The sequence below is a fragment of the Poecilia formosa genome, unplaced genomic scaffold (assembly GCF_000485575.1).
Source record: "Poecilia formosa unplaced genomic scaffold, Poecilia_formosa-5.1.2 Scaffold18, whole genome shotgun sequence".
NCBI classification, from domain to species: Eukaryota; Metazoa; Chordata; class Actinopteri; order Cyprinodontiformes; family Poeciliidae; genus Poecilia; species Poecilia formosa.
The window spans coordinates 2,811,326-2,833,696 of NW_006799957.1; the positions used below are offsets into that span (position 1 = coordinate 2,811,326).

Genomic DNA, 22,371 nt, shown 5'->3' on the forward strand with positions numbered 1-22,371 from the left:
AGAACAATCTGTTTTATCTCAAATTGAGACATTGAGTGGAGATCAAACAAACCATAGCATAGTTTTATTGGTTCATATGGCCAGAAGCTATCCTGCATTCATAATGGCTTTAGGCTTGCACATATATTATCAATGCAGGAACCCTGTAGGAGTTCATTTTAAGCAATCTTTGTATAAAAAATGTGTTTATGCTGTTGATGCTTGTCCATGATCATGTGTTTCATCATTACCCTTAGTACTGTGCATGGCTGCGACATTGCAAGACAAGAGTCACTTGAGTCTCCAAGCAGCTCAATTACACATGGATCATTCACAGTGTTATTCCTCATTGGGATTTAAGAGTGGCAATGGGGAATAGGTCCAACATAAACTTGGCAATAGATGGTGCTAATTCCATCTGTGAGAATGCCGTGCCAGCAGGCATACATCCCATTACTGGATGACTATCATTGAAATCATATCTCAGACATGTGTTTTTATCTGTCAGTAAAGTGCTGCAAAAAGATGGGCATCAACTGGATCACTGCAGCACTATTCAGATATATTGTCACTGTTTAATCAAAACATACAAACGTCATGCCCAAACACTTCAGTATTTATCTTTTTGTTCTTCCAAACTAAACAGCAGCTCAGTCAAATGGAAGCTGCAAGCTGTCTGGTCTTGTCTGGTAATCCTGAAGTATTCAAAAAGAAACAACATATTAGCTATAGCATACTTTCAATTTTAATACAGTAATCTATCATTCAAAGCTCATTTATCAATACTGCATTTTCTCTCGTACTCTTTTTAGGATTTGGACTTCAGTGGAAGCAATTATTTTATAGGACTTTGTTGCATTTTCATTTAGCTGGGAGATCGTTATCAGCCACATCAAACCCTCAGAGACCATAAGTCCTTCCTCCTTCCAGACCTTCCAGGGTCCGCCATCACAATCAGGCTTTTGTGAGTCCGCCTTGTCTGTCATCTCTCTCTGGTTCTGTTCATGCGGGTCTCGTGCTGAGAACGTGGTCTCTCGCACACTGCAGTGAACACAAGCTAATTGAGCTTGCCGAGCCAGAACCTGCTTGTGCGCTGATAAGATGATTTACATACTTTACCTCTTTTTAAGAGGTTCTGAGAGGTTTTATTTGTTTATTTTCTCTGCAGGAAATCGGCAGCAAAAGATGGAAACATCTCTGTGCTTAAAAGTTAGAATGTACCTATGTTTCTTTATATTTGTTGTTGTTAGATATTTTAGTTGATAAAACCTTGTACCAAGCAGTTTATTTTATAAATTCCTTTGTTTTTGTTGGCTTTTTTAAAAGGAGAATAGGATAAAGGATTTCGGTAACCTGATCTACAAAGACACACATGCTTGACAAATGTACATAAGCCCTGTCTGGCATTTTGTGGAAAACCACATCTACCTGGTATTTTTGCATTGGCTAAGACGTCTAAAGATTATTTGCACATGGCATTTCATATGTGTGCTGCAGATGGGGATTTTAGTCAATGAGTGCAGCTGACACGACCCCCTCTAGACTCTCTGGGATAATCCCACTGCCTCCAGGAGCTAAAGACTAATCTTCCAGTATTTTTTTGCAGACCCTCACTTATTTGAGGCTGCCCAAAATTCTTTTTAATGTTCATCAGGCCTTAAGAAATTGGATTTTTAAACACACTTTGTGTGTGTTTTAGGGTAGGTGAGTATATACATATATATATATTACACAGTTTTTGTGTCCCACTGCAGCAGATCTCTTCCATTTAAGGGAATAAAATACATGCAGTTTTGATGATTCACACACCTGTCAGTTTATGCCTAAGAACAGAAGCTTTCTGCCAAAAGGAAGACAAAGCTACTCAACCATTATATTTTTACAGTGACCCTTTCAGGACTGCAACGTCAGTGTCAAAGATGATATGTGACTGGCCTGTGCAGATATGTCAGATGTGCACTGATGGAATGTACAGAGGAAAGTCAAGGGGGAAGCTACGCTTTCAGGCTGGTAGGCTGCTTTAGGGTTATACATGTATGCATGTGGTATTACCAGATTTTATTCATATGATTAACTTTGCTTGAACAGGAATTCCCTAAGCAAGTACACCTGAGGCCTTCCCCAAATAGAAAGTGGGCCTTTCAACATATTTGTCCAAAAAGAAACAGAATACAGCTGCTACATTTAGCTGTCAAACACAGCATGAAGTAATATTGTTACAAAAGGTCTTGCAATGTTAAACAGTGAAAATGAAAACTACTAATTAAGCCTCTTAAACTCCTCCATTGAAATATAAAAGACTCATTGCCAGTTATGCTTGATAGTAGTTACACCTTAGATTATCACCACTAGTTATTAGGTCTAGAGCGAGTCATTTTTTCACAGAAAAGTTGCTTTGGATATCTTTTTCCATCAACAAAATATTTTGGTCTCATTAAAAATGGTTTAATCTGTAACATTTTAGATTGAGAAATAAAAAAGCTAGGTGTTATTTGTCTTCCTGGGGCAGTGCTTTATATTTCTTTATAAGGACTTTTAGCATTCTAACCTTGCGTGGGGTAATGTTTATTTACATCAGTCTTCTGACCCTGAACTTGAATTTATATAACCCCAAAGCAGCTGCTTCGCCTCATGGAAGGGACACAGTGCTTACTTCACTATTCTTAGATAGTATCATTGTTGGGTCAGACCATCCCTACACAGGTGGAACTGGAATGAAAGCATTTCTGGGAAACTCCAAGCCGAGGGTTTCAAAGGTAACAAAGGATGTCCCTATCTCACCATGTGCCTAAGCATCGGCCCTATTTCTGTGTGCGAGTTGGGTGCTTAATTTCACTGACCTGAGGGGTCGACGACGAACAACCACCATTGATTGCTACAAAGATCAGCCTTCTGAGTCCCCTCTTTTATCAGGGTTAAGGATGTGGTAATGGGGGGGTGAAAGACACTGTGTAGGCGTATGAATAGCATAGGGATGCCTTGTTTTCGATGAGTCAATTACATAAAGGCTAATTAGTCAATCTATTCACTCAGTAAAAATTTGCCCAGGCCACCACTTCTCTCCACAGCTATCATTGGACTATTTAATACATTATATGTTTTAACATCAGCCATTAGTGACTTCCAGAGTATCTCCCCCAGCAATACCAGAGATGGTGTTGAGTTCAAGAGATTGTTGAATGGCATTTGTGGAAATGTTGGATTTTAAGCCCTCAATACATGTTTTTATCCAAAATCCAATGTTGGGTGTTCAGATCACCCTTGTCATTTCATGACTTAAATTTGCATAAACTTATTATCCATTCGAGTGCCATTATCAGATCAGTGAGTGCCACTCAAACTGTCTATTTTATATTTATTTTAACCACAATTTGAGTCCTCGAAGTCTGTCAGGTTGGAAATGTCTATTGAAACTCTATTTTTTTTTACAAGATGTTTAAAAGGCTGCCCACAAACAAAAGGAAAACTATATCACCATGTGTTTATGCTTCACATTGCAACAGAGGAGTTTGGCTGTGTTTAGGTATGTTTGTATATGCAGTATAAGCACATGTGCTTACTGGATGCATGATTGCATGCAAACCATTCCCATTACAGCTGCTGTGCTTTCTAGATAAAATGGATTTCAAAATTTGCTTTAGATTCCCTGCTGCCTCATTAAACGCTTGTAGGCAGAAGAATTGGTATAATCTTGAATAAATTCACTGCAAAGAAAGATGACTGAAGACAAAAAAAAAATACTGATTTTGAATAAGAAAAGTAACATATCTTTTGCTCTTTATTTGGGATGTTCTCTTTGTGTGATTATAGACATGCATTGGAGTTGTACACTGGGACAGTGACAGTCCTCAGCACCAGCTGCTTCTTGCGATGCAACCCCCACCGCTTCTTTCCTCCCTCCTATCCTTCCTCCTTCCCTCATCTGAGACACTCCTTGTCTCTACTGACTGGACAACACACAACCCCTTTATGCCACCTGTCTATCAGCTAGACTGCACCTTAGGGAGCCTCTGCTGTTGAGCTTAGAACTGCCGCTTGCTGCCTTTGTTTGGACTCTGGTAAAGCTGTTACCCCCTCTTCCTCACCCCTCTTTCCTCTCTTTTTCTGTTCTCTCTTGCTCTACGTGCTGCTCTTTACAAACAGACGAACAAAAAGACACATACAGACAAGTGATTGCCTCCGTCAGCTATTTCCTACAACTGCCTCGAGGCACAAAGGACTCAACCACCACGGCACATCCCTCAGCTTGTGTTTCACCTATACTGGCCAACTGCTTGCTCTGTTTTATGCAGAAACAAATGCTGACTATTGGAGCAGATACTAATGATTACATTTTACAAATTCCAAGGGGTGTTGAAACCGTCACACGGCATTTGGAGGGTGTTTATTGCTTGTACTTGGTTGTATATTTGAACCAATATGGTTTATCTCTTTCAGGGCAAGTGTAAATTCAACTCTGACACACTGCTCATCTTTAGTGGGTTGCTGAGGTTATTTATAATTAAATTGTCTCACCAGTCCCATTCTTATCCATCCCTTATCTTCCACCTCCACTCACCATGCTCATCCACCCAGTCCCAGTATCATCAGCAGTCTGTGGCTGTGATCAGGACTCTAAGGTCCGGGTGCAGCCTGCAGAACGGAGCGGGGAAGCTGCCTTACATAGCAATCGCGCCTGTTGCCCTAGCAACTGGCTGTCCTTGAGAAAAGGGCACGTTTGGGGGTTTTGGAGGCTGAGGTGCTGGCAGCCCCCAGTCAAAACTCATAAAGAGTTAAGACACATCGATCGGTGCATCTAGGAGAGCATGTAGTGTAAATACAGTCGTCCACAAGTGCCCTAAAATGTATGAATCATGGGCTTAGGTAGCTGTACTAAAAATTGAGGGGTTTGACATGCAAGTAATTTTCTCTTGTTGAGTAAGAGGGGAAATAAAACATTTCTCAACAGGGCTCGTTTTCAACAGTGATCAGGCTTTGGTGGATTTTGCTTCAGGGATGGCCATGCCTTTTTGTTTGCCTCATCAAAGACAACATAATACTTTGATATGTGAACACTACAATATTCCCTCATTTTATTGCCAGCCTAAGTGACTTGAGGTTTAATGATGTTTAAGTATCTTTTCTGTATGTTCCTGGTTGTGATATAGTTGACTCCAGGCTGATGTTGTTACATGCACACTTTCTTTCCCTAGTTGCACCCCATTTTGTACCAACGCATTGCTTTGTCATCCCCTCCCAATTATGTTGCTTCCCCAGCACTGCTGATACAAAATGCCCCATGGGAGTTCCTTTAAAAATCTACAAAAGGTACAAAATAGCAAATTGTGAAAATTAGCTGCATCCAATATATTTTAATAATGACTTGTTAAATGTTTTGGATTCCAGCACACCGCCATGACCCTAGAAGGATAAGAGGAGATAGTCCATGGATGGATGGATCACATCTCAATGCCACCGGACTACATTTATCTTAGATTTGTATTTATTTATTTATTTTACTTAATCATTTCAATTATGCTATTTCATAACAAATAATCAACGTACATTCATTTGAAAATCTTACCCTTTTCCAGTACTATATGTAATTAATTAGTTGCTCTGTCTATGAGGTAATGTGAGCACAGGCAAATTGCAAGTGAAAATTTGATCATTTCAACTTAAAACAAAATTACAGTTTGCATTAACTGACATTTCTTTCCAAGTCTTACTAATTATCTGTCATAAGACATAAAGGAATAGAGGGATAATTTCTGTATGATGAGCATCGTGCAAGGTTTACATTCCGTCCCAAATGGAGATTAATGCCGACACTCAGGCCTGCCTCCTGCCACACCCCAGTCATCTGCAGACTGGAGTACTAAGGGGCTCACTAGCAATGTGATTGGACATTCTACATCCTCTGGAGAGCAAGCTGTCAAGTGTTTTGCCTGCATGAAATGACCCTTTCCACATTGTTCCCCATAACCACCCACCACCCTCTGAACTTGTTCATATCATACTCTGTGTCTTTGCATTGGCTCAGATGCTTGTAATTTCACCATTCCACATTTTTTTTTGCCTCTTTCTTTTCTCTACATTAAAAAGAGGGGGGGAGAAGAAAAAAAACTGAGACGGCAGTGAAAATTCCAGACTTTATTGCTGTTCTGCATGCATAAATCCTGTGATACTCTCCTTTCATCTGTTTCCTCCTTTATTGACAGATGGTAGTTATCAGACGTTATGGAAAAGCTGTGGTTAGGATAGTTTTCAATTATTTCCCCCTCGTTGGAATTTTTCACTGATAACCACAATGCAAACAGGCCAGTTTTTAATCAGAGGACCAACAGAAGTAATGCTTGGCACATCATCTTATTAATTTCTATCCATTTTGTATAGGAGGTGATGAGGTTGACTTTTGTTGCACTACTCTACATTTCTGCTAAATGATTGATCCCCCACTCAACACAAACTTAATTTATGAATTTTGTAAGGCATCCATCAGAAAGATTAAAATAAAAAAAAAAGCAATTTATTTGCTTCAATGTCTTCAGGGCAGTGAGCTGGTTATATCTTATTCTTAGTTTTTGCAGTTTTAAAATAATTAATTAAGTAATTATTAGAAAAATAAAAAAATGACTTGCTCCAACATTTACCTACACTGGTTTTGCCCACATTTTCTTTCGATTTACTACAACTGACTTGGTCGATTAAGATGTGATTTCAGCAATAGATGAAAGTTCTGCATTGTCTCTGCCTATGTTATGTCTGGGAGTTCAATGAGGTAATGATAATAAGGTCACTTGGCAGCCAGTGAATTTACTGTGGTTGTTTCATGACCAGTGTTTTGCTTACAGATTAGCTTCAGGTACTTGTGGTGTGGTGCTCTCCACACTTCTTTTTGTCCTTGCATGTGCTAAACCTTGTAATGGTAAACATTTTATATGTGACATACATGAGGTGAAGCCCTTGCAGTGAATTGAATTTGTCCTCTGGGCAGTGGCCATACATGGATTATTTACAGCTCGTTTGATGGTTCCTGTTTATTTATATTTTGGAGTTAATGAATTGGGGAAGGATGGACTTAAGTAATCTCTGGTTGTGTGCCTGTGCTGCTGGACTGTGTCCTAGGGTTTATATTTGCTCAGGGCATGTACATTGTGTATACTGTGTCTATTTTGAGCCTCAGGCTTGCCGAGATACCTGCTCCCTCAGACCTCATTCCCCAGGTTTCCCACAACTCTAGCTAATCTGCTGCTAACTTCAGCTCCAAATCTGTCTCAGAGGAAGCTGCAGAAAATATGGGGATTTGGGATCTGAGCTCTATGACAACTGCTGAAGAGCTGCAGCTTAGAGCAAAATGCTGAGAAGAAAAGTCAGTTTTCAATGAATTTGCTGTCCTGCCGTATTCCATGATACATGTCCTTTGCTGCACACGAACCCACTCTGCCATGCGCTACAGATGTCTATTAAAGATATACATTAGGGTGGAAGACAAGGGAAAAGTCAGTTTTTTTTTTTTTTTTTTCCCACTTTCTCTGATCAGCACTACAAGTTGCTGTTTGATTTTCACTCATTTTCTTTAAGCTTTTTTGTGAGAAGAGTTTATAATACATGTATGAAAAAAATTATACAAGTTGCAGGAAAAGCTCATCTGTAACAAATACATTATCGTTAATCAGTTCACATCTGGACACATTACCCTCACCTTTTAGTAGTGGCTTGTATGCACCATCCTGTCCTTCTGGTAAGCTGATTATAGAAAGCACCTTGCTTTAAAAAAGCACAACACTCAAGCAGCAGAAAAAAACATGACAATTAATTTAAATAAAATATTTTTTATTCTTCATATTTCATACAATTGTATTTAAAGATTCAAAAATCAGTCAATGGCCTTTATGCTACATAAAGATTTTGTCCGTTCTTGTCTTCTGAAAGTCTTGATCATATTAATAATTAACATTAATATGATAATATAATTTGTTTCTCATCTAGATGCTTGCACTTACTGTTAAATAAAGCCTGGGATAAAAGGTGTTTCTTCTTTTAGCAGGTGGTTCTTGGTGATGTTGGGTTGCTGCCCTGGCTTTCTAAAGATGGGTTTCTTTTAAGTTTTAATTGGGGACACAAGTGAGTGTTCTGAGTTTTTAAGTGATTTACACCTTGCGGGTCAACAGTGGTGACACACTGTCTCTATCCTGGCTTAGAGTGTGAGAAGCAACACGGAGTTCCAGACTTTTTAATTGCACAAGACATGGAAACCTGGTGGGAGAAATGAATATATCATTTGTGTACGTTTGGGGTGAAATGAATGCCAGTTGTCTAATAGCCTTCACACAAGCCTGATTGCATTAGACAGCCAAGAGGACTGTGTTCCTAATTGAATCATGAGAGCCTGTGTTGCAAACAGTGCTAGCTTGTGTTCCCAATGGAAGTGCTAAAGTGGGGGGGTTGGGTCAGGGTTTGGCTCCCAGGAGCAGACAACTTGTGGCTCTCTGTGCTTTAGCTCTGGCCATGACTCTTATTTCATAGAGTTATGCTCTATTTGGAAGTGACCTGTTTAAAAGGTTGATAGTCTGTTATTATTAGTTTGTAAAACTAATTAAAAAAAACCTGTTGCAAAAGTTGACATTATGTCCTTTTTTTATACATAAGATTAGTATGTCTTGCTTTTATCTTGTAAAAGTAGCAGTGTACCTTTGGCATCTAATCACTACTTACAAAACGGTATATGGTTTTTGGAAATACAAGTCAAGTGTGACTTGCATTCAGCCTCCTTAGTTAATAGTTTGTAAAACCTTACATGTAGGAGACATTGTTTATGGAAAAAGTTGGATTTACACTTGCAAATGTTGTTGGGACATGTTTCTACAGGTTTTGCTCATATGACTGATATTTTTGCCCGTTACTCTTTTTAAAATAGCTCATCCTCAATCAGATTGGATGGAGTGTATATGTGAAATGTAATTTGCGTAACTCATGAATTTACTTTGATTATACCCTTTCACACAGACTTGCGTTAAAACTTTTGCTTGCTCTACCAGGTTTTCTTCCAGGATTAGCCAATGTTTTGCAGCATTCATTTTTAAGTCAACTCCAAGAGCCAGAAGTTGAAATATTGTCTCATCTGACCAGAGTGCTTTCTTTCATGTGTTTGCCTTTCTCCCTACATGCCTTGTGGCTAACTGCATAGAGAAATTCTTTTGGTTTTCTTTTAACAATTCAACAGTTTTGCCCCTCTGTCATAAATGCCAGATTTATGGAGTGCTGGGTTAATGTACTGTCACAAGATTCTCCCAGCTGAGCAAAAGGTCTTTGCAAGTCCACTAGAGCAGTGGTGTTCAAACTTTTTTTTTTTTCCCACATGGGCTATAATGGTCAACGTAGAAGTAGCTAATGAGCCAAAACTAATTTAACAACGAATAAGTAAAATGAGAAAATATAGATGTTTTTCCGGCTCACAAAATCTAAGCATGCAATATTTTAAATAGATTTCTTTGTTGGAAATATATTTTTTAATCACTTAAAAGGGGCGTAAAGGAACAGAAAACTTCTAGCTAAATATGAATTGAGGCATTAATGAAGGAAAAAAAATAGATAAAGGACAAGAAGCATGAACAGCAGTATAGACCATGGAAGAATTTAGCCATGAACAATGAAAAATCAGGAGCTTAAATTGTGAGGTGAGGGTGGAAAATGACAAAGAACTAGATCAACTAATCAGGGAAAATATGTTTCAGCTATGGCAGGGATAAAGCAGGACAACTGAGTTAAAAGACTTTTTAACACAAGACAAGCCAATCTAGGATTCAAAAGATCTTGAAACCAAAAGGGAAAATGCCTGACAATAATCTAAGAAAATAAACTAAAATGTACAAGAAACAGAGCACAATAATAAACAAAGAGACTAAACTTAGTTCGGCATCCTCACATAAATAATATTGAACCCAGAGAAAATAACTGAAGATAGAAAAACATGCAGATCATAAAACAGACCACAATGAATAAAACACAAAAGAAAATCCAAAGACTTGAGAATTGTGGCAGGGTATTGCATGAGTACTTTATCAAAACACACTCAGTTTGCAAATTCTTTGGGACTCGATTAAAAAGTGTGAACATTTTTTGATGATTTTCTGCAACAAGAACCGAACAATAGAACATCCTTCTGTTGTTCGGTTAGGTAATTGTTTAACAAATTAATTTAAAGTTCATTTGGAATAAAAGTCGATAAATGAACGTTTATTATTATTACTATGATAATAATAATAATAATAATAATAATAATAATAATAATAATAATAATAATAATAATACATAAAGCATTGTTTAAAAAACCCAATGATATTTAATCAATAATGTGTCTGAAATTATTTGGCTCTAATTAAAAGACACATGTCTCCATCAACATCAACCGGTGGGCCAGTGTTTACAGAAATGTTGAATTGCAGTCAAGGGCTCCACAAAATCAGCCCATGAACAGCAAATGGTCCCTGGGCCACACTTGGATACCCTGCTATAGAGATACTGAGGGTCTTTTTGCTACTCTGATAAATGTTCTCCTTTTAGTTGAATTGGCATGTCATGGAAGGTTTGCAGTTATGCATCTTGTCGAGACTCTTTTTTTTTTCATCTCCCTTAGGAGAAATTTTTCCTGTGACATATGCAATAAATTAATTTCTACTGAGAATAAAGGACAGTGGACTGTAGTCTGGCAGGAGAATATATACACCCTACTCTTTCTATTTGTATTTTTTATTTATTTTTTTTACATTTCCTTTAACTTCACAAATATCTGCTATTTTATCGTGGTTTATCACAAATATGCCTTTCAAATACACTGAACTTTGTAGCAAAAACATGATTGGTATTTATATTATTACTTTCACATGACTATGTTTACAGTGTGACCATTATTATTTATATCATTTGTACATGCAGCCCCAGACTCAACAGAGGCCAACGAAAGCAGTTTGTGTCTCTCGGGGAAATAGGGAAATCAGGGAAATACCCTCCACTAAATCCCACTGATGCCGTCCATTTCCACCGCTTTCAGCACTTTTTTCTGCTGTGCTCACAAAACCTAGCACCTCTGATTTTTTTTTCCTTTTTTTTTCCTACCCCTGCAGCCTTTTGTCTTTCACACCTTAAACACCACACAGACGCACACAGACACACACATGGAGACGCACAAAGACCTTGTCTGTCTTTGTCTCCCTTTTCTCTTCTCTAAGAGTGTGTTCATTAAATAAAGCGCTTTCGGTTAGGATGAAATGTGTCCTTAGAAGAAAGAACAGGGAAGAGGGGGCCGGAAGAGCGTCCTACAGTTGCTGTGATTCTTCAGACTGCGGGACAAAACGCTTCCCTGTTTGGTGCTGTAGATGAGAGATGTTCTGGGAAGGAAGCCGGGTAGAAGGTTCTTTTTTTTTCGCCTCTTCCTCTTTTTTGCTACAATAGGTATAGCCATGGATGGGATTGCTTTATGTTGCTTTCCCGATTGTTCAGTAGCATCCCACTTTGTTGGGGGAAAATCTGTTAAATGAAATGGGAATGTCAAATCCTCACCTTTCTCTATATATTTGCTGTAAATGTGTCTATTTCTCTGTGTGTTTGATGGCTGATAGACCACATAAACATGATGAAGAAGCCAACATGGCTGTTCACGTTGGCATTGGCTTGTTTTTCTCTTCCCTCACACATAAATATCCACACAGACCCATCTGCTTTGGAGGATTCAGATGTTTTTTTGTTGTTGTTTTTTTTTGCTGCAGGTACCTTCTTTAATGTGCTGTAAATCTTTTCAACTGTAATGTTCAGGAAACCTTTGAAACAACCAGCAAATTACCTGCTATAAAACTTGACTAGCACCCTAGTGCAGTGACTTACCTTACAGCTCCTTCAGTCCTATATTTATTCAGTGAGTCTTGCAAAAACCTCTAATTAAAGCTTTTATGTGACTATATATTACTATCAGTCATAAACATTGGCAGACATAAGCAGCTGGGCTATGTGTGTGTTGGGGGGCTGGGGATAGATGTTTAAAGAAGTAGTGTTAAATTAAAGTAATATAACACTTAGCACCTAAATGATTAGACCATGCTAAAAATAAAACTAAGTCAGCCAGATGGCAGATATTTTTATTATTTTTACTATTCAGGACTTAGACCTGAATCCCTTTCCACTGAGCTACCATTAAACTGGGTTTCAGGTGTTTATAAATTATTTTAAAGATTTACTATTTGTTTTTTCTTCTTGTTTTTTGCCCACTTTTTATTGTCACTCTTATGTCTAAAAGTTGTTTTAGCAGTGTGATAAGGAGAGAAAGAAACCCCATAGCCTCCTTTTGATTGATGCTATTGATGATATTATTAGCAGACTGGAGAAAAAAGCAGGAACAACAGTGGGGCTGCTGTCAGTAAATATTCTGACACTAATTAACTTTGATAAGCAGAAAGATATTTTTAGTCGGAGGAAACATCCAGATAATTTTTGCCTTTAGTTCTCACGTGTTGAGCAATCCTGCCAGCGTGATGATCAAACAGCTCAACAGCAGCAGTCTGGGCAGGCGGGTAGGTAGGGAATTAAAGCTCCGGATCTGATTTTTAATCACAGCTCTCCCTGTCTCCGCTGCTCTGCATCTGACACCAACCAACTGTGCAACTCTTTAAATCTGTCATCCGAGTATAAAATGGAAATTCCCCAAATTTCTCCCTAAAATAACGACCATGGTAAAGCACAGAGGAATGCCAAGACATATAATATTGTCCTCTTGAAGTGGATCATTTGGTCTTCACAAAAAAGTTTGTTTTGTTTTTTTACATTGGTTCAAGTCTCTTTTACCACATGAATAAGAGTTATCAAACTGTAATGTTTGTAAAAGTAAACACATCTAATTCTATGTGTGTTTCTTAGTGCTGAGTCATTTGTTTTAGTTGGACTGAAAGTCCAACCTGTCTGGTTCTCCAAGGTAAACATACTGTAAACTACAACACTCATATTTTACAATAGATGTCCCCTTATATCTTCTTGAGTGAAAGCGGTGATGTTGATTGGTTTATTTAATTCAACTACATTAAATGCATTTTACATATCGCCAATTAATAGCACGTTATCTTAAGGCACTTTACAAAGAAAGGCAATTCCAACCAATTACATTGACAGATTCAAAGTCAGTTTCATTTCAGTTTAATTTTTATTTAAGCATACAGACTGCATGGAGTCACTGACTTGCAGCTTTTACTCTTTCTGGGCAAACGTGTGTCAGCTAGACTGACGCTTTCGTTGTATCGCTGACTTTGTAGCAACCCCTAATACTGATAATGCATAACATTATAAGCTGTGTAATGTATTAAGTAAGTTTTATTGAGAATACCTTAGAAGAAATATACAAAAATACCCAAATCATTAAATTACTGTTGTCTTATAGATGAATTGTATCTATCTGAAAAAATAAAACTGAACAGTCCCAGAAAATGTAATGTCTTGTTAAGAGAATATTTCTTCATGTAGTTTTTAACACAAAGTTTTACAGCCTTTAGTGAACAAACAATAATGTCTGTTGGTTTAGGATCTCAGTGGGAAAATTTAAATTATGGACTAGTGTGTCATCCATCAGGAACCACAGAAATGCAACCACTGTCATGGCCTGGCATCATGCGGCTCTGCATAGTCAGTTATTTTCATTCAGTCTCCTCTACAGCCAGATTTGAATGTTATTGCTCATTTTGTTTTGCATAGTCTGCATGCTGGCACCACACATTAATTTAATACAGACTCAGTAATTCACTTAATTCTTTGGATGAAAAATTTCCCAACTTCTTCCATTTTATGTCTTTGTTTTCATTTACACTCCTGCCCCAACTCCCTCTTTCTGCTGTTTCCTATGGTGTTGATTCGTGAAGCCCCACACTCTCATGGACCTCACTGGTTTGATCCCAGTTCCCCACATAGCTGTTGCCTGGGCCTCATTAATGGACCCTGTTGACTGGCAGTGTGAATGTCCAGGCCTCATGTTTCTCTCAGTCCCCCAAACCTTTTTCTCCATCAATCATAGAAGAAGAAAAACATGTCAACACTAATACTTTGTGAAAAGATCTTTAACTTTATTTGAATTTTATTTTGAGTAACTTTTTGCTGTTGACACTTCTGCTATTTAACTAAGATTGTTACATGTGCCTTTTTAGATAAACTTTTAAGTTTGGATAACTAGATATAATCATATGTTAGAAAATTAGGTTAGCTTCTCTACATCCACACTGCCTCAGTTTATTTACTGTTGGATGATCATTTAAAAATTCTTTGAATTAGTTTATGCATGTGATTATTACAATTGTGTTAGTAATATCATAGTTTTAAATAAGGCAAAAGTCCAAATAAAATCTTTTACTGTCACAGTTTAGGCTTATGTTATGTTAAATAATATGACTGCTCACAGGGTATTTCCCGTGATTTTAAATAGTGGCTATGAAATTTGCCTTCTGTTCTGGGTTACAGCAGACTGTGACTCTGGGTAGATTAGTTGTCTTGTGAAGGTTGGAGGTTCGATTTCAGCTTCCTCCAAAAACAACTGACAGACCTTATGAGAGACAAATGAGTTTGTGAGGAGTTTAGAATATTAAAATAAATTCAGATATTTTAGTAACAAAAAACTGAAGAAATTGGGCTGGTGTAAAAACTTCATAATTGTACTTTCTAATTATTTTAAACTTGTGGCTGTAATTTTCTTGAACAGGGTAAAACAAACATCCATATCTTTGAGAACTTGACATGTTTCTGTTTTATGAGCTTTGTAGTATTTTAATAGCTTAGCCATGGCTTAAATATTTTTTCTTTGATTCTTCGACTTTAAGAGCCAGGGTTACTCAGAAAAACTGAGGGGCCACAGCGCCAGATGGCCGGGCCCAACTGTGTCAGTGTTGTAATATTTAACTTTTGAGCTCCACGTTAAGTACCCACACCCTGCATGTTCAAACGCTTCCATCGACAGGTTTACTGTTTTCTTTACTATAACCGTTGCATATCAGGTTTGCCAAACTGTGCCTTAGAGTCCCGTCTGAATCTTTACTTACTGTCAATCTTTGTTCTTCACGGATATTCTTCAGAAGCAATGTGTGGATTAATTTATGTATTTTGATGCTAAGCTATGTGGGTAATGTAGTTTAGTATTATTCACTGGTGTTTTTATGCTCCAATGCTATGTCTGTAATGTAATTGCATTTACAGTTAGAGAATGAAAAAATTTGCAATTTTCTTTAATATGCAAAATATAGAAATTTTGTTCCATAACATTTTCTGTTATAGTTGTGATAGTGTTTAAGTTGTACAAGTAGCAATAAGAGGATGTAGATAAATATTACCTTGAAAATTTCAGATTAAAATTATATATTAGTATGTTGTTGTAAAATATAAGAATTGACAAACAGTATATAAGAACGCCTTCTCATCTCCTTTTATCTGGCTGCATATTCCACTTTTTATAAAGCTGCCAAAGAAAAAGAAACTGTATTTCAAAATACCTGAAGGGGTTTTAACTTCAGATACGCACAATGTCCCATGTGCATTTTTTTTTTCAGGTTGCTGTATTTCCAACACCTCGGTCTTAGTAGTACCTCTATATTTCATTTTCCATCAGTGGAGCAGGTGGAAGCCAGATTACCTGAAGCAAATCCATAGATTTCTCTTTGGCTCGAGTTACAAGAAAAGCTCTTGACATGGTGCAGGTGCAAATGTCAGTTTTTTATTACTTTTTTTAAACCAGTGAAAGATAAACAGATTTCACCAAAAGCACAGTTCTTTTTTTTTTTTTGTTTTTGTTCTTTTTTACTACCACCAATATTATCACAACAGCAACTGAATCTTATGGCAACACTCAAACAAAACCACCTATGTAGAAGAGATGACTCATCCACACGCATAATTACAGTATTTAATGCTGAATGCGGTGTATGTTTTGATTACCCTGCCTGTGCCTGTGTGGGAACAGAATGCTTCGGATATTTCTCAGACAACCGCAGCACCGTGAATAATTCAAAGCAAACTTACATGTTTTTATGTTTATGTGTCTACAAAGAGTCAACTTGCGACATTGATACTAAGCTTTGGATCATTTACCATTTAGAAGACCCATTTGATCTGAAGCTTTAAACTTCATGGCCGAGTGGTGAGAGATTCCGTCAATATTTCCATATGTCATTCTTACGTCATGATTTATGGAAGCGCATCAGTTGCTCCTGCAGCTAACTCTAACGACATTACACTGCCACCGCCATACTTCACAGATTGGATTTAGTTTAGTTTCATCAGACACAACATGTCTTCAAAAATTTACGTCTTTTTCCCAGAATGCATGTGGTGTGGTAATTGTGTTGACGTGTGGATTATGCCATTACTGTCTCTGACTGCTGCCGCTCACCAAAATTCCCTATGTGGGACAATAAAGAAATGAATGGCATTTGCAAATTGCAATATGGCTCTTATGTTGCTTTTGGAGTAATGGCTTTTTCCTCTGAGTGGCCTTTTAGTGCTGTCTGTACATGACTTGGTTCATTGTGGATAATGACACTGTCTTACCAGCTTTAGTCAGCTTTTTCACAAGCTCTTTGGCTTTTGTTCGGGGTTTGATGTTAACGTTACAAGCCAAAACATGTTCGTCTGTGGAACGCAGAACCACAGATGCTACTTTCCTGAGCAGCATAACGGCTGGACATTCCTTTGTTGTGTTTGTTTATAATTGTTTGAAAAGTTGAGTGTAACACCTTCAGACATTTCATAATTGAATCCAATGATGAACAAGGCATTCAGGGGTCCAGAATTCTCCTTTTGATACTCTGCTTAATTTATTTAGATTTTCTGATGATGTCACACGAGCAGCATGTTTGAGAACTGTCTTAAAATGCATCCACGTGTCTGCAACCAATTAACTAAAATGTTGCAAATTGGTTTTAATCAAAGGCTTACAAAGCCATGTCTTCATGATCTGGGACTCCCCAGATGCTCTTAATTTCTTGCAAATTCAAAACAAGAAGTAAAAAAAGAAGAAAGAAGTGTCCACATCGTTCTAGCCTTTAGCAATTATAAATTTTATGTTTTTGTTAGTCATTTCAGCTAACATAAACACATAAAATTTAGTTTTAATGTCAGTTTTAATTTTGTTATAGAGTGTATGTAAACATCTGTTTTTCACTGTACAATATTTATCCTGGCATTTTCATCAGTATTCTATTTTTGTGGGGAAAAAAAAAAGATTTATTAAGAATGACTACATTTTTCTTTTTGTCCTCTGTCTTCAGCCTGTCCATCAGGATTTTTCAAGCCTACTCAAGGCGATGAGTCCTGTATGCAGTGTCCCATCAACAGCCGTACCACAAGTGAGGGCGCCATCAACTGCGTTTGTCGCAATGGATACTATCGTACTGACTCTGATCCTCTGCAGATGCCATGCACAAGTACGTATGGGTTTCCATTTTCATTATAGTTGTTCAGCATTCAAGTCATCTCCACAAACTATCCAGACATGAGCAGTTATTCTTTAGTTTCAGATATGAAGTCTTTGACACGCACATTTCTCACCCGCAAGTAGAAGTTTCTGAGATCAAAGGGTGATAGTCATCTGCACAGCTTTGAACAGAGAAACCCTGTCAGAGCTGGCCCTCGCACAAACATAATGCTGACATGCTCAAAGTGTGGCTGTCCACAGATCTGACCTGGCAGACAAGGCTCGGCTGCCCTCCCTCAACATCACACAGTCCCTACTCCAAACCAGACTGGAGGTTAGTGGGCCAGAGCACGTAGCTTTGTGAAGGGTCAGTCTCAGAGAATGAGCCGGGGTGAAGCGTTCCCTTGTGATGCCAATGAAGCCGTTTGAATCAGAATTAGAATTTGAGACTAACGCTGATATGGGAGAAGAAAAAGGCAGATGGATGGATAGAGCGAAGCAACACTGAGGTGGGGGGGGGGAAAAGGATGAAGGACAGACAGCTATAAAAGAAGAAACCAGGAATTTTATCCGGAAAGAAAAGGGGTGTGGAGGGAAGGAGAATTAGTGCTCTAGGGGAGAGTTAGGAAAAATAAGCACCTTTCAGTGTTTCAGTTGTGTTTTTTCCCTTAAACTCCCTCTTAGCCTGTTGAAAAGGGAGAGGAGGGAAAAGATTTGATGGTCTCCAACAAAGGAGATTTGCATAAGCCTGGGTCTGGGAGTTGAGCAGCTGTTGTGAATGAGAAAGCAGCAGCGTCACGTCACCCGTATTAAGCGCAGCAGGGCCTGGTCTGATTAAAGCAAGAAAACAGGCCCATCAGAGAGGCCCGCCAGCTAATGGGAGGGATATTAGTCCTCCTCCCTCAGAAGGAGATGCCAAAGAGGAGTTGTGTTTCAGAGAGACTCCAAGAAGAGCACTCCATTGGGCTTTCTTCCAGTGCAAGAGATCTGTTAATTGCAGCCAATTAAAAAGAGGTTAAATAAAAAGTGATCGATTCAGATTTAGGATGTTGTGGGCGGAGTGGAACTGTTTATCTTGTTAGTCCTGGAGGACACGTCTACTATAATTAGGTGCACATGGCCTTAAAAGATAAACAGTTTTCACTGTTTGTTTGTTTGCCCTGCCACTCAACACGCAGCAACATGTGGAAGTTTCCGCCCTGCTAAGAATGTCTCAATAGAAAAGTGTAGGTCTCTCTTAGCCGCTATGCTGTTCTCCATTAAACAAAAAAAAATGTAAAAAAAAGATGTTAGGAAAGCACTTGACAAAGTGGAGATCAACTTTGAAAATGAGAGTGTAAATGGGCATCTCAAGGGAAAAGGCACTGCAAGCCTGGAATGCAGTCAACTCTAAGAGGCTATACAGACAAGCTGGTGGAATTCCTCTCCTGTTACGGGTTTGTCTAAGAAGAGATAGCAATTATACCCTTCACACTGTCAAGGGCACAACACATCCTCCTGATTTCCCAAATGTTGCACTGACATGAGCTACAATCATTTTTTTTCGATATCAGTTTTTCATGACTTTCGCCAGAGTCTTAGTCAGACCCCCCTGCCTTTGAACAAAGTTTTGTTGAAAGACATAGGAAAGACAGCTTTGCCTTCAATTTAACTACATGAAAATACTCTTAAAGAGTGAATTTGAAAAGCTGAATAAAATTGTTTTCGTTGATCATGATTCGGGTTTCATAATCCCAAATTGGAACTGAACATATGTGCTCAGAAAGTTTCATTTTTAATGTATTTTATTAGCTAAATTGGAACAATAACTGGCCAACTTGAGCCACTATAAAATATTTCGATGAACACCCAGTGTTTGAGAACATACTGTATTTGGATAAGTAGGGTCCAATTAAGCATCATGACTTTGCTCATTTGCCTTTAAATGATATTACAAAGGCAATTACAATGAAATAAAAGTGCATGCAATACCGTGTCTTCAAAATTATTCACACACTGTTTCTCACACTTTTACATTTACTTACTTAGATGTATCTTATTGGGAATTAATGTGGTACACCAACACAGTCACGCATAATTGTGAAGTGGGAGGAAAATTATATCTGGTGCACAAGATTCACTGCACAACATTTTGATCAAAATACTTTGCTATTTCTTCTGCGCATTTACCTAACTAAATGTTGAGACTATAAATCTTCCTTGTTTTCTAGCTGTGCCCTCAGCTCCACAGACCGTGATCTCAAGTGTGAATGAAACCTCTGTGATGCTGGAGTGGATACCACCTCGAGATTCTGGAGGTCGTGAGGATGTAGTCTACAACATCATCTGCAAGAGCTGTGGCGGAGGCCGCGGCGGGTGCACCCGGTGTGGGGACAATGTTCAGTTTTTACCCCGTCAGCTTGGCCTGACAAAAAGTCGGGTGTACATTAGTGACCTGTTGGCCCACACACAGTACACGTTTGAGGTGCAGGCTGTCAACGGGGTGTCAGATCAGAGCCCCTACTCTCCTCAGTACGCCTCAGTCAACATTACCACTAACCAGGCTGGTAAGTAGGTCCATCTGTCTTCTTCAGCGCTTTGCCTTCGCCATGTGGTTTTCCCCTTTTTTTCTTCCCCACTCCTGTAACTCTTCCATTGCTTATGCCCTGCACAATTTTCATCACACATATTTCTCCACATGTACATAATGTGTTGTGCAAAAGCCCCCTCGAAGTCTGCTTCTTTTCTCTTTTCTATGGTGATGTATGCAGATTAAGGGCTATAAAATGGGAAACAGAGCACTGCTGATGATGTGACGGACAGAATATGATGGCCTGCTGGTCTTTAATGTGTGACCTCATCACTACGTACTTTAGACCAGGGAGCTAAGTGCTATCCAGCAGCTGTCTACTCTCTTGATACTGTTAAATAACTACAACACTTGACTGAAGAGTTAGACTTAAAATATCTCTGTTAGTAGTGATGTGATCTCTTGCAGGAGTAACTGGCCAGTGCAGTTCAGCTTTTGGCTTTGTCTTTAGTATGCATTTCAATATCAAAATACATTACTAAAGCATTGACTGTTTTGCATCAACAATGCCTTCACTGACACCACTACCCACTTGTTAACAAATATTGTTGTACAATGACTATGAAGACTGATGGAAAGTGTGCTAAAAAATGTTTCCCATAGTATTACAACACTGCACTGTTGATACAAAGCAGGTTGGTTCCATGTTTTCAAGTTTAAACTCCATTGTTATCTGGGTGTTTTCCGCTTCTGGGGCCAATCTGTGTAAGAAAGAAAGAAATGTTTGTGGCTGATAGTCCCAGGATATCAGCAAATACATTTAGCTGGTCATCTTCACATTCCTGAATGCTTTGAATTGCTGCCATTTCATTGACTGAAATGGCAGTCAATGAAATGGCAGTGCTATGTGTGAGCAAGCTCTTAATCAGGTGTACATAATAAAGTGGCTGATAAGTGTACATGCATATAACTGGTCAACTGTCTGTCCATAGGCATTTTGAGTGGGCTGATTTTACTGAATTTGCAATTTGTCCAGGGCTATTTGTATGCAGCTGAGGGGAATGCATAGATAGATGAAGACTGGATAAAAAAATAGGGTGGTCATCAGTAAAGATTAATTATCTGAATTATTGTGAACTGGTTTTATTTAGTTTTATTAGATTGATTAACCCCATCCTCATATAATCCAAAGCCAGCACAGAATCAGTCTAACAAGAAATTTACAGTTGCTTGAAAAGGAAGCAAATGAATCATTTACATAGGACATTTTTATACTTAAATTGACACATTGTTCTAGAATTAAATGTTTACTGGGGGCTGGTTGTTTAAAAATGCCATAACGCACTCAGTTACAATGCTACAGCTCGAATAGAACCTTTTATTCACGCACTGACCCTCTTTTTTTTTTGTCTGTTTTGATTTGAGTCACTGGTGTGGTGGGTTAATGAGGGCCTGTGAGTGCAGTTAAGCGTTGTAATGAGGCCCCATGCCCCACTCCAACTCACTGGGCCACAATAAGTCTGCCACCCCAACCCTTGGCTTCTCTGCTGCTCCTGCTGAGGGGACCTGGCGGAAATTGGGGGGCTCTACGCCCTCTCCACTGAAGTGCCCGTCACTCCATATTAGACAGCAATAGTTCCCGTCAGAGCGAGCTGTGAAAAGAACTCAACTCTTGCTCGCCCCCACTCAGTGTTCCCACCTTCCCCATCACCCTGTACCCTGCTAACTCTTATGACACAGGATTGCGGTTTTGCGATGCAAAATGCTACAGAACTGGGGTCATGGGGACCAGGAGCCAATAATTGCTTCTGGGTTGTGAGGTTTGGAGGTTACATAAACATCATGTCATCCTTAATTACCTCAGGCAATTCTGTCCTATTTCTCTATCTAAGACAAACAACAACAAAATAGTCTCACAATTCTAGACATTCTATGTTAGGAGCTTGTTACTTATGACCATGAGCTTGTCACAATAACAGACAAACCTGGTAATGTGGGTGAGCAAATTAAAAATGTCTTATGGATTGCTAAGCAATAACTTTTTGGTGTGTAGGAAAAGGGAAACTTACTACTTTGCATCCAATCAAACACACTCCACTCCTTTACCTTCAGGCTCAACCGACCTCTGTGGGTGGTTAGTGACAGTGCCTCTGTAATGAAGGGCATGATTTCCTCTGAAAATATAGTGCTTAATTACACACTGTATGTCACACAAAGCAAATTCTTTCCCTGAAGGTGTTTAAATTTCTTTTATAAGCATATGAGTAATTTGGAAAAACTTGCATCTTGTGCTTACCAGATTCTTGAGATGTGTCCCTAGCTGTTTTTTTTTTTTTTTTTTAATATGACTCACAGTTTGCTTATCCATGTTGGCATTGCTATGTCTATAAACTGCTACTCTGCTTCTGACGATAAACTAGCTTAAGGTGTCTTACGAAGTTCAAAGCTTCATTTTCTTCTGCTTATCCGGGGT

General features: G+C 38.6%; 1 protein-coding gene across 4 annotated transcripts in view; it reads left to right on the forward strand.

Moving 5' to 3' along the window:
• The window catches only part of ephb2b (eph receptor B2b), a 122,873-nt gene that overhangs the window by 71,204 nt on the left and 29,298 nt on the right, over nt 1-22,371 (forward strand). For all 4 annotated transcript variants that reach the window (XM_016668934.1, XM_007547017.2, XM_007547018.2 and 1 more), the window contains exons 4-5: nt 17,244-17,399; nt 19,600-19,935. In XM_016668934.1, the coding sequence (XP_016524420.1) occupies nt 17,244-17,399; nt 19,600-19,935 (492 nt within the window). The remainder of the gene's footprint in view (nt 1-17,243; nt 17,400-19,599; nt 19,936-22,371) is intronic.